This window comes from Charadrius vociferus, unplaced genomic scaffold, assembly GCF_000708025.1.
Source record: "Charadrius vociferus isolate BGI_N301 unplaced genomic scaffold, ASM70802v2 scaffold230, whole genome shotgun sequence".
NCBI lineage: Eukaryota > Metazoa > Chordata > Aves > Charadriiformes > Charadriidae > Charadrius > Charadrius vociferus.
In genome coordinates, this window is record NW_009646500.1 from 1,570,606 (window position 1) to 1,583,518 (window position 12,913).

The 12,913-nt window shown below is 37.9% G+C and overlaps 1 protein-coding gene across 1 annotated transcript in view; it reads left to right on the plus strand.

The window, feature by feature from the left end:
• The window catches only part of TBC1D32 (TBC1 domain family, member 32), a 94,148-nt gene that overhangs the window by 34,893 nt on the left and 46,342 nt on the right, over window positions 1-12,913 (plus strand). Inside the window, exons 23-24 of the mRNA XM_009883278.1 lie at window positions 11,802-11,910; window positions 12,736-12,829. Of these exons, the coding sequence (XP_009881580.1) occupies window positions 11,802-11,910; window positions 12,736-12,829 (203 nt within the window). The remainder of the gene's footprint in view (window positions 1-11,801; window positions 11,911-12,735; window positions 12,830-12,913) is intronic.

A 12,913-nucleotide genomic window follows, 5' to 3' on the forward strand; every position in this document is an offset into this window, starting at 1 on the left:
TGAGGTTGGCTTGGGCCCACCTCTCCAGCCTGTCCAGGTCCCTCTGGATGGCATCCCTCCCCTCCAGCACGTCTACCTCGCCTAACAGCTTGGTGTCATCGGCAAACTTGCTGAGGGTGCACTCGACCCCACTGTCCATGTCCGCAACAAAGATGTTGAACAGTACAGGCCCCAGTACCGACCCCTGAGGAACACCACTCGTCACTGCTCTCCACTTGGACATTGAGCCGTTGACTGCAACTCTTTGAGTGCGACCGTCCAGCCAGTTCTTTATCCACTGAGTGGTTCATATGTTGATCCATGTCTCTTCAATTTAGAGAACAGGATATCGTGTGGGACGGTGTCAAACGCTTTGCCCAAGTCCAGGTAGATGACATCTGTTGCTCTTCCCTTGTACACTGCTGCTGTAACTCCTTCATAGAAGGCCACCTGATTTGTCAGGCATGACTTGCCCTTGGTGAAGCCATGCTGGCTGTCACCAATCACCTCCTTGTTTTCTATGTGCCTCAGCAGAGTTTCCAGGTAGTTGGTTTTCTCCTTGAGCAAATTCTGTCAAAAATACCAAATTCAGCAGCAGTTACATCAAATAATATCAGATGCTTAACAGGTCTGAAAATTTAGAAAGTTAATTAGAAAGACCAAAAGGTCTACATTTCTCTTTGCTGCTATGTAGAAATAAAATATTTGAATGTTTATGATCACTGCAACATTAAAAAACCCAAGTTTTATGACCAAATGATTTTGGGGAAACATTTGTCTAGAAATGTTTCTTTCTGCTAGACTCAATAGCAATAGTACAGCCAAACACACGTTATTTAGTCATTCACAAATCTGCACAGCTGTATACTTTGTTATTTGGTCGGGTATCATTGTACATGTGGCTCACCCAGAGCTGAGTGCTGGATTTCAGATCTGGTTTAATTTACAGACTATACTCGGAGGTCCTTTAACCCATGTTTATTGTTCAAAAGAGTTACAAATTTGCTTACTTGTATGTTAAGCAACTTCTGCAATTTGGAACTTGTCCTGGTTCCAGCTGGGATAGAGTTAGTTTTCTTCCTAGTAGCTGCTGTGTTTTAGATTTAGTGTGAGAATAATATTGATAACAGACATCTTTTAACCGTTCCTAAGTAATGCTTATATTAAGTCAAAGACTTCTTTGGCTTTCCATAGAAGCTGAGAGGGATCATAGCCAGGACAAGCTGGCCAAAGGAGTATTCCATACCATAGATGTCACGCTCAATATATAAATGGGGGTTGGCCGGGGTGCAGGAATCCACGATCACTGCTCGGGGCAAGTTGGGCAATTGATCGTCGGGTGGTGAGCAGTTGCATTGTGCAAAAACTTGTTTTGTGTAGTCTTTTATCATTATTATTGTTACTATTTTCTCTTCCTTCGCTGTCCTGTTAAACTGTTTTTATCTCAACTCATGATTATTTTTTTCTTTTCCCCCCTGATTCTCTCCCCCATCCCACTGCAGGGGTGGTGGTAGAGGCTGATGAGCGACTGGCTGCATGGTGTTTGGCTGCCTGCTGGGTTTAAACCGCAACAGAAATGTTTTTCTTCATGTGTATACTGTGCTTCAGTGACTTAAAATTATTTTGGTTACTAGCTGTGTAACTATAGGTATTTCCACAGTTTGTTTACTCCAAAAAGCACAGGTGTATCTGTTTTTAGTGCTAATATTGCAGTTTTTTGGTGGATGATTGTTTTCATTTTGAATAAGTATGAATTCTGAACTATTATTTTGAAGGACAGTCCTGCAGAGGCTGTGCTGTCAACTTTCCTTTTCAAGCTTGCCCGCTCTGAAAAGTGGTGTGCATGCAGTAGAAATCAAAGGGAAAACGTAAGGAAGCTAGATATGGTTTTGCATAGCCAATATCTCTCAGTGTATAAAGAATGGTCCCTAGAGTGCATTCATACAAACTAGGTCCTGTGTGATCAACGTAAAATACTCAGTTCCACAGCAAGCTATAGCCTAGTGCAACTCTGTGGTTTTGGTTTTTGGTTGGTTTTTTTTTTTTTAATTCTTAACTGGTATGCCTTTAATTGCATCTATTGCGTGCTTCTAGAATAAGATTTATTCATTCGAAGGCCCTTTTAAAAATTATTATTTTTATTAATTACAGGGAAAATTTAGGCAATAAGTTATAAGAATAAAAAAGTATATAAAGATTTCCTAATTTCTGTATACACAGACTTTTAAACTGTCAGTTCAATTTTCAACTTCAAAGCATATTTGTATTTACTTAGAAGCAGGAAGTTTCTCAATTGGCCAATATTCGTTGACAAAAGAACACTGAAGGCTGTCTTAGCCACTCCTTTGTACAGACTGAAAATCTGGGTGCACAGGAACCGGTACCAAAATTCTCAACAGTCTTTCTATTTTAGAAGATTTTGAACTTAAATTGCCATCAAAGCTGAAATCCTAAAGGGAATTTGTAGCAGTAAGCAAAGTAATACATTTTTAAGATACTAAACACAGAGAACTTTCTTAATTTACTGATCAACTTTATTTTTCTCATACAAGTGTACCAGTTGATCTGATCTTATAAGTTACTGGATGTGAGTGAAAAAAATATTTGTAAAGGTTTGACACTAGAGATCTTAACCACCTCCTTTTCAAGGCCAAGCTCTTTCAATCTCTGTAACTTATTTTAACAGAGGAATTAAGTAAACAGTGGTAACATACTTTTTCTTTCAGACATTAATTATATGGCATCAAGGCAACTTATCTAGTATTTCAGTACAGTGAATACATCTGTGAGTTGTGAGTTTTTACAGCCTGCCAAGAAAATATATGCATAATATATATTTTCAAAGCATCTGCCTAAAGCATTATTCAGGCATTTAAATATTGCTGTTCTCTCTATTCAGAAACTGAGTTTTCTGTGAATGTTAGTGACACTATGTTGTTAGCTGGATTAAAGTGTGGCAAAGTCCCAAATTTTTACCTTCAATAACCAACCCTCTGTCCCTGAAAAGTATCAATATTCCAAAATTAATTCAAAGATACTCAGTCAGTTTGCACAATGAACAGAAGAAACAGTGTTACTGGCAACAGGCATAGGCTGTGGGCCTACAAAACCAGTAAGGGAAATATTTAGGAAAGAGAATTTAAATGGCTTATACTATATTGACATCAAAATCAATTGGCATCTTGAAGTTTGCCTCAAAGCAGTATGTATTAGTCAAAATTTCACCCAGTGAAATCCAGGTGAATGAATTAAATCCTACAGGAGCTGGGAGATGAGCAAGCATGTGATAGGCAGGAGACAACTTTAGGGGTTTAGGAAATACAGATAATAAGCACCTGTGCATTGAAAACACCATTGTGTTTTCATCTGCATTGTAAACACACCCTCTTATATAATTGCATTTTAATAATAAGGTAGCTTCACTGTATGAAATAATTTGTTCCTTAAATTGTACTTACATGATATGTATTGTTAATTAGGAGAATGTGTGATTTTAATGATTGCAACACAATGGAAGGAGCATTAATTGCCTTGTTTTCTAGTGGTAGAAGAAATTAATCCTGATCATTCTTTTTCCTTAGATCAACATGCTATTTAGATTTATCCTCTCTTTCTCTTTCTCTTTCTCTTTCTCTTTCTCTTTCTCTTTCTCTTTCTCTTTCTCTTTCTCTTTCTCTTTCTCTTTCTCTTTCTCTTTCTCTAAAAGCATTATGAGTAGCAGAAGCTTTTTGAAGATGTTCTTATATGATTCTTTAAAATCATATTTATTATAAATTGAAGCAAGACTTTATTTACAACTGGTTTTAAACAAATTCCCCTTTAGAAGACATGGCATTCTTTTACTAGTTTCATGTTTTCTTTTCCATCTTCTTTTCAGAGACAGAACAAGGCTGTACCTCTTGCATTCTGCATATCTTTGTTTTAAATATACTGTCATAGCCCGTGAACACTGTTGCCTGATGTCACTGATGAATCTTTTTGATCACTAACTGATGGTACATCTACTCTTGCAACGAAATTTTTGGTGCTGTTGGCTGGATGTACTGAGGAAGCCCTTCTCATGCTACATTCTGTGGCATTCAACATCCTTATGTCTTACTGAACAGAAGAAAACCATGCTCATAGGGTTCCTCTTCTCGAGGGGAGGGAGGAGTATGGTGAGAGAGGGGAGGAACTGAGCCTGATAGTATTCGTTTCTTCCTCCAAACCTACCAGATACGGATTCTTATGATGGAAGCATGAAAAACTATGTAGTCTTCCAGTTATTTTCCACCAGACCTTTTTCAATTAAATAAGGAAAAACGATTGAGTTAATAATTAATTAATGACCCATTTTCTATTATTTTTAGGTGTTTTCTGCTTAGTAAGTGATTTACAGTTCTTTGGAAATGAACCTCTTCCTTCCAAGTGTACATGCTGAATGTGTGTAAGGGAAAAGATTCTGCAGTAGTGATCACTGGGGAGTGCATGTGTCCTGTAAATCTTTGACTCCTGTTTAATAATCCAGAGGTAAAGGAGGACTCAGTCTACATTAATAGTGATGAGGATTTGCAACAGGATTATGTTGTCATGCTTACACATCACGTAGTTATACTGTTATGCAGTTTTTTGTTAGTTTATATATTAATAGAAGTTTGTTAGTTTTATTAATTTAAAAGAAATAATAAAATAGGAACAGCAGGTTCTCTGATACTATTATGTCACTTATTTGTTGATGTTTTTTCTTTACTTCACTGAGGGAAATTAAAATGCTTCGCTTCTGAGTCCTCTAGGCTGGTAAGTGATGCTCATGAAAAGCATTTTTGTTTAACTAGGGAAACTTTTTTACCATTAGCAATCACATTACGTGTGATTTGTAAGTACATTGGGTAGCTAAAGTGCTGTAGGTGCTCTTTTGAAAATCTTTTCATGTGGAAAACATCGTAAGGATGTTTTCATCAGTCTCAGTCCCTGAGTTTTCTTACTGGGAGAAACAGGAGTACCCTGAGGTAGTAGCTTCCAGTGCCCCAGGTATCAGAGGTGTAACTCAGGGTATTGGTAAATGCTCTTGTGGTTTTGTCTGGAATGAAGTTGACTTTCTTACTAGCAGCTGGTGTGGTGCTATGCTTTGGATTTGGGATGAAAATAGTGTTGGTAAAGCATTGATGATTTGGGTTATTGCTAAGCAATCAAGGCCTTTTCTGTGGGAGGACACTGCTGAGACAGCTGACCCAAACTGACCAAAGCAATATTCCATACCATGACAGTATATAAAGCTGAGGGAAGAAGATGGAGGGCGGGGGGGACACGTTTGGAGTTGTCCTCCCAAGTAACCATTTGTCTTCCCAAGTAACCATTACACGTGATGGAGCCCCGCTTTGCTGGAGATGACAGCCTGCCGATGGGAAGCGGTGAATGAATTGCTTGTTTTGCTTTGCCTGCGTGTGTGGCTTTTGCTCTATCTATTAAACTGTCTTCATCTCAACCCGTGAGGTTTTTTCCTCCCTTTCCACCCTCTTTCCTTCTCTTCTTCCCCCGACCCGTCTGGGGGGTGGGAGTGGGTAAAGGGGGTTTTGAGTGAGCGGCTGTGTGGTTCTAGTTGCTGGCTGGGGTTAAACCACGGCGACTCTGTATTCAGAAGATCTCTTATTTTTTCAAAACCACGATGAGCATTGCCTTCAGTGGGGCAATTACAAGCCTTGATTCTTTAGAAAGACCTCATGCAGACATGCATGCTCTCTGCTCATTACTAATGCCTTTTGTTCAGTCTGCAAAGGCAGCCTGCAAAGCTTTGCATGGCTGAAGCTTCCAAGTGCCCCTTGTGTTCTAATGCTGACTAAGTAGCTTTTGGCCTTTTTAAAATTTTTTTATTTTTGCTAGCCATTTGCCTTTGTCTACTGATCTGGCATACTTGATAGTAATTGCCACTCGCTGGTTGGATCAGTGTTCTTATTGGAGCTCAGGCCATTAATCAAAGTATAATAAAGAATAAATCAAATTGGTAGTGTAGGCTCTCATGATAAATGTTTTGAGGCTGTTCCCCATGATGACAACACTAGAATGATTTAATGAAAATTTTGCTTTGGGTTTCTCTGTTGGTTTATGTAATCATTTAGCAAGGAGGAGGTCCCGCTACTGCAACGAGGTTCCAGTCCTCGTTTTTTTTCTACTTATGTTTTTAATATTGATTGCTAGGAGAGAAAGAAAGACCTTACCTTGTCCCATAGCTGAGCTCTCTACAAATGTCATGCTGTGTATTTTGCACTGGCCTGAATCAGCCATGCCTGTATCTATAGAAGGCAGTAACTACAAGCCAAAAGAAAACCTTTTACTAAAGACCAGTTTAGTCCACCGTTTTGGGGTTGCATCAGTGGAACACCTTAGAGACAGCATAGACTCAAGCATTTGTTTGGTTAGCTGTTGCACATTGCCTGAATTGAGCTTATTACTGAAATTGCAGTATAGGTTACTTTGGATGTGCTGGTTTCTTTTTTCTCTACGGTGGATGGACTTCTGCTTATAGCTTGAAATTTTATCTTCTTTTGCTAGGACTGTGTGCTGGCTGGGATGGAGTTAGTTTTCTTTATAGTAGCCCACATCGTGCTGTGTTTTGGATTTGTGACTAAAACAATATGGATAACACACTCGGGTTTTGTCTGACACTGTGCAAGCACTGCTCAGCAGCAGGGTTTTCTTTTTTTTCCCCCCACTCCCAAGCAAGTAGGCAAGAGGCTGGGAATGAACAGAGCTGGGACAGCGGGCCTGAATTGACCGGAGAGATCTTCCATGCCATATAACATCATACTGAGCAATAAAAACTGTGGGGGTGGGAGGTTGGTCTTGCAGGTAGCCATTGCTCAGAGACTGGCTAGGCAGTGGTCTGCTTGTGGGAGCTGGGGAGTGAATGAGCAACTGGGTGGGTGCTTAATTGCTGGCTGCTATCAGCCCACCACAAACTATTACAACTACTGTATCGAGAACGGTATCTTGCATCTTCCACTGCCAGCTGAGCATTTGCAGGCATCCCGGAAGTGAGGACGGAGCATCAGATTGTCTTTGGAAAGGACATACGTTATGAAAGTAAGGAAGAAGTCTGTGGGAGTGTAGCAGGAACTGCAGAAAACTAGAATTACCATAATAAAGGTGGTGTTTGAAAGAGATGTGATTTGAAGTTAGAAAAAAAGAAAAAGACAACTGAGAAAGCAGGACTACAGGGAACATCATATTATTTTGTGTTCTTAAAAGGAAATCATAGAAAAACTATTGAGAAATACGATAATAAGCTGTCCTCATAACGGGTGTTTTTAGCAACTTGGAGAAATTCATAGGTGGTTTATTTATAGTATTTTCAGGTGAAAAAATTTAGAGGAGCAGCATAAAAATTAACAAGTTTTTTTTTTTTTTAACAGCTAGACTTATTTACTAGCTGTTTTGTATCCCATGAAGAACCTTCTGTTCTGCCGTAATGAAAGAAGTCATCATAATTCCACCTACCAAAACCAAGGAGGGAGGTAGTTTACAAAGGTACACAAGTACTAGTTAGTGTGCCTTCTTTCAGACTAGAGATTTCTACAGTGAAGTATTAGTTGTGAAATTACAGTTGAAGGGGGAGAATCCTGGGGAGCACAATCTGAGAAAGAGGGATGGCATAGGACAAGAAATTCAGAATTCAGAAACAAAATTACTTATTACTGCCATATTTTCACAACTATGATATGTATTTTGATTTTTCTGAATTTCTTTAAAATTACTGTTCTGTAAAAGGCTGCCTTCAGATAACCTTTTATTTTATCTGTATTGCAGTTTGTTCCTGGGAATATGGTGTATCTTATTAGTAGTTTTCACAGAATTGCAGAATTGGGATTGAAAGGGAGATTAAAGGTTGTGTAGTCCAGCTGCTCTGCTCGAAGTGTGTTCGACTAGAGAGCATTACTCAGGGCTGCGTCCAGTCTGGTTTAGAATATCTCCAAGGCTGGCAATCCTGCAAAGTCTCTGGGAAACTTGTTCCACTGTTTCACCATCATCATAGTATGTTAAAATGGAATTTCCTGTGTTTCAAGTCATGCCCATTGCCTCTTGTCCTTGCAGTGGGTATCACTGAGAAGAGTCTGGCTCCATCTTCAAACCCTCCTGTCAGGTATTTATACACATTGACAAGATCTCCCCTGAGCCTTCGCTTCTTCAGGCTGAGCAGTCCCCCGCTCTCTCAGCCTCTCTCCCTATGTCAGATAGCCCAAGCCCTTAATCATGTTTGCGGTCTTTTGCTGGACCTCCTCCAGTGTGTCCATGTCATGCTTTTATTGGGGACCCCAGAACTGGACCCAGCACTCCAAGTATGACCTCACCAGTACTGGTAGAGGAGAAGGGTCACATGACCTTCTGGCAGCACTCTTCCTTACACAGCCCAGGATGATGTTGGCCTTCAAGGGCGTGTTGCTGTCTCGTGTTCAACCTGTTGTCCACCAGGACCCCTGGGTCTTTGTGTGCAAAGCTGCTTTCTAACTTGTCAGACCCCAGCCTGTACTGTCACGTGGGGTTGTTCCTTCCCAGGTCACAAGACCTTGCACCGAAGTATGTCTTCCGATTTTCAGTGTTGTATCTGTCAAGGTTTTATACCTTTCCATAACCGTGCACTCCTTATAGGTAGGATGTTGAGCTGGGTGGTGTCATCCAATTCTCATGTTCCGAATGCAATTAAAAACAAACAAAAGAGAAAACCCCCCCAGCCATATTCAAACATGCTCATAAATATACACACTATAAAATGTGATTTTTTTTGTTTGTTTGTTTCAAACTTTATTCTACATATTTATGACTTTGGAAGGAAGGTAAAGCAATGGGATATTACCTTTAACCAAATAACTGTACTTCAGTGACAGCATTTTAAATGGATTTTTCCATGTAGATGAAATTTTCATGTGAATGCCCCAGCAGAGGCTACTCATGTTAGATCTTGTATATTTTTTTTCATTTATCTTACCACTATCCCGTCTACCTAGTTTTATTTGCTTATGGTTTGTTCTATTTTTTTTTTGCTCTGCCTTGTGTACCAGAGGAGGCGTTATAAGCATTCTCGGCCATCAGTCTCCTCCCAAGTGTTTTTTAACTGCTGGAAACAGGTTCTTTGCCAGTTAGTCATCATTCTTAACGGAAGAAATGGTCCATCCTCATAATGGTTTCAATGCTCTTTTTGTGAATTTTTCTTCTATATAATAATAATAATAAAAAAATCATAGTTGAACTGTCATTTGTTCTGTGATTTAGAAGAGTACTGAGAACAAATCAATGTCAGGAAACAGTTAATGTAAAATAATAAAACTTGGAAGCGGACTGAAACTGAAAAGATCAAGTTATGTTAAAAAAGGAACAACAGCAACAGACATATTATCATCTTGACTGTTTAACCTTTGGCCACAACTGTATGAATTTGCAGGTGTTAAATTATCCAGAGGATGTCTTGCAAATTTTTGCTATTGTCAGTAGAAGCATATAGGGAATTACATGGAAGAAAATAAGCATTGACTAGCAGACTACGAATTTCAAACAATATGTATTCTCTAGTTCATATCAAGTCTTATGTGAATGCAAAATATAATGCTGATCAGACTTAATTTATGTTGCGTTTTATGACTGTGATAAACCAGAAAATAAAAATAGCAACAAGAATAGTCATACTATTTCCCATGACCAGGAAGCCTTCAATGAAAGTATTCTGTTCCAGTATTACACTGAATAGATTAGTTAAAAAAAAAAAAAAGTAGTATGATTTGGATTGCCCTACGTCAGATTTACATGAAATATATTGGAGTACTTTCACTGTTAATGTGCCCCGAAGTTATAAAAGAAAATTTTATGTAATGTGCTGTCATGTGCTCTTGTGATTGTTAATTTCATTTATCATTGCTTCATGTTTCTCTGAAATAAAAAAAAAAAAAAATCCACCAGCAGATTTGTTGGTTTTGTTACATTAAATCTTTTATTGCTTTTGAATTGTGTTAAATTTGATTATACAGAAATGCTTAAAAGCCTGTTTTCTAAAGGAAAGATGTATTTTCATCTCCCTCCCTCCCCCTGCTTTGAACAACCTGATTCTGAGTTGCCTTTCCAGCCTATTATTGTTTAATTTCTTCACATTTCATGTAGAATGTCGTATTAAGTTTGTGTCGCTTTTGTTATTCTGTGATATGAACTCAAAAGCGGACTGAGCTGACCAGTGACTTATTTTCTCTGGTTGTTCAGTACACGCAAAAAGTCTGTTGTGAACCGTTCCCTGTTTGCTGAAGGCTGTGCCACTTGAGTGGCTAAAAAGAATATAAAAGATTGTTCCTGATGCAGTTGTGTCTGGGTATTCGTCAGACACTTCAAGTCTTTTGGGTTTGGGGGTTTTTCTTTCCATTTTGAGATCTCGTAAATACATTCGCCTCTTACTCTGAATTGCTGGATTCCTGAGTGATGTGGTATCATTTCAATGTGTCCTGCAGGTTGTTAAATGTGCTGTGCTGTGAGCTCAATACCCTTCTACTCTTGGAGACTCAGTATAAAGTGTCCCAAGTTTTGCTAACTGCTCAGGAGGAAAATGTCACAGAAACTTCAGACGGACCAGGGTAAGAAGTGACTGATGTAAATGTTATTTTAACTATCAAACTTTTCTCCTGAGAACAAATACGCAAATACCTTAGTGGCTTTAAGTATACAAATGCTCTAACTCAAGTTGGCTTCTAATGTGCATAAGTTTACTTAAATGCAGGTTTGTCATGAATCTTAAATTGTGAAAAGATACAACAGTCGTCTTCCTCTACTTTCACCTCAAAGTGTAAAAAAGCAAATATTTTTCTCATTTTTATTTGTGTTAATCTTAGGTTATTTCTTTAAAAAATGTAAGATTTGTGGGTATAAACATGGCTTTTTATTTTTATTTTCATTTTTTATTATTCTTTTATGTTATGTGTATAATATAAAATTAGGGTATTGTTTTCATGTTTATGAATTAAAGGCCTCATCAATACTTTCGTTTTTTGGATATTTTTTTTCTTTTCATTTGTAGCTTAGTTGACTCTCCAACGTCTGTGACTGACTTTTAAATAAAATTGCACAATGCGTTATTTCAAAACGAAAAGTGTATTTTTGGGACAGAAATGGACAGCCATTTAGTCACAGACACTTTGTCCTTTCTCTCAGCATGCTGAATTTTAAGAACTTTCCTCTTACTGTTTGCTATATGGGACCAGTGCAGAATTTAAGTCAAACGTTATGAGTGAAATCTCAGCAGATATAGATGTTGTGTACCATTTGAAGATGAAACCTACTGTTTCCTTACGAAGGAAAAAGTTGTAAGAAGCTTGGTGTATAAAAACAGATTTTATCCCTTTAAAAAAATTTTATACCTTGGGCTACACAGTGACTTCAGCCAGCAAGTTGACTGTGTGTTAAGTTATGAATAATCCTGCTTATTTGTGACAGCAGAAGTTTGCTGTTAGGCCAAATAAAGAGTAAATTTTGATGGTCCATTAACTGTCTCTGCCCTAATTACTGAGCATGTGGGTGTAACAAAGCTCACAAAGTTTTCTACTCTTCTGTGTCCTCTAATTGCTCAGATGTTTCCAATCAGCGGTAGGTGAGGAAGTGTGAAGTTAAGATAATGCTTGCAGACATCTCAAAATACTTCATGTTTCTGTTTATTTCTTTATGCCTGTGTGTTTTCCAGGTTGTGTTTTAAATCCGGTATGTCTCTTAAGGTATTCTTGCTCATTAAAGTTTGCCGAATTAAGCAGTCAGTAAATCAAAGTTGTTCTGATTTTTGAAGTTTTTTGGGGTTGGTTTGTTTGTTTGTTTTTTCCCTCCAGAGATTTTATAATTGATGGTCTGTCAGTGGAGAGGAACCATGTTCTTGTAAGGATAAATCTGATTGGAGGACCACAGGAAAGGATTTTGCCTTTGAGAGTGCTAGATAAGGTTAGAATCTAAAGTTTAACAGTTTCACTTTCCATAACTCCTGCCTTCATTAATTGAACATTTTTGCTGATAATTCAGAATGTGGAAAATTATTTAACAGCCCACCTTTAACTTTATAAAGAGCTAAAATTTTTAAGAGTGATACACTGAAAAAATACATTGTTCCCACTGTCTGGGGATTGGCATGTGCCTACGACATAACGCGTTTGGATGAGGTGTTTATATTGCTCCATTTTTAATGTTACTTTTCTTACTATAAAAGTGAATGCAATTTGTCTTTTTTTTTACTTTTATATTTCTTTGGGTTTTTTTTTTCTGTGCTTGGGATCTTGGGATTTCATCTGCAGTATCTAATACCTGGAGCTTTCATCCATGTTCTTAACAATACAGTGTTTGTTAAGCAACTCCTTTAAATGTTCTGTTTCTCAGTGGCTGTCAGTCTTATAAAGATAAAATGCAAATTACCGTCAGCACAGCAAAGATAGCTAGATCAGTGTATAAAATTGGAAATAGAGTTTGGTGGGTTGTTGGTTTTTTTTTTTAATTTTTATAAAATCTGCCATTTCCTTTTTGGTTGAAAAAAAGTACTGTAAAATCAAAACTGTCAGTGGTATATACTGGAAAAAATTCTGGCTCAAATGCTTTTTCGATTTTGTATCCTTTAACTTTTTTTTTTTTTTAGTGCTGGAATATCTCATTGCATATTGTAGTGTCAAGCATAATTTTGTTGCGTAGGCAATAATTCTGGGAACTTTACCTGTGTGTTATTGACCAAATGCTATTAATTCTTCTCCTAAATTAATTTATTTCTGGTCCTGTTTCTAGGGCAGTGATCCATATCCTTGGCCAATGTTTTCATCATTCCCTTTGCCAAACTGCTATCTTGCAGAAATTCCTAGGAAAGCTGAATTCAGACAAGGTACATAAAAAGCATGCAAGCAGTGTAGATGTCAAACAAGCATCTCTGTTGATTTTTAATTTTTTTTTCCCCTTCCTCCCAATC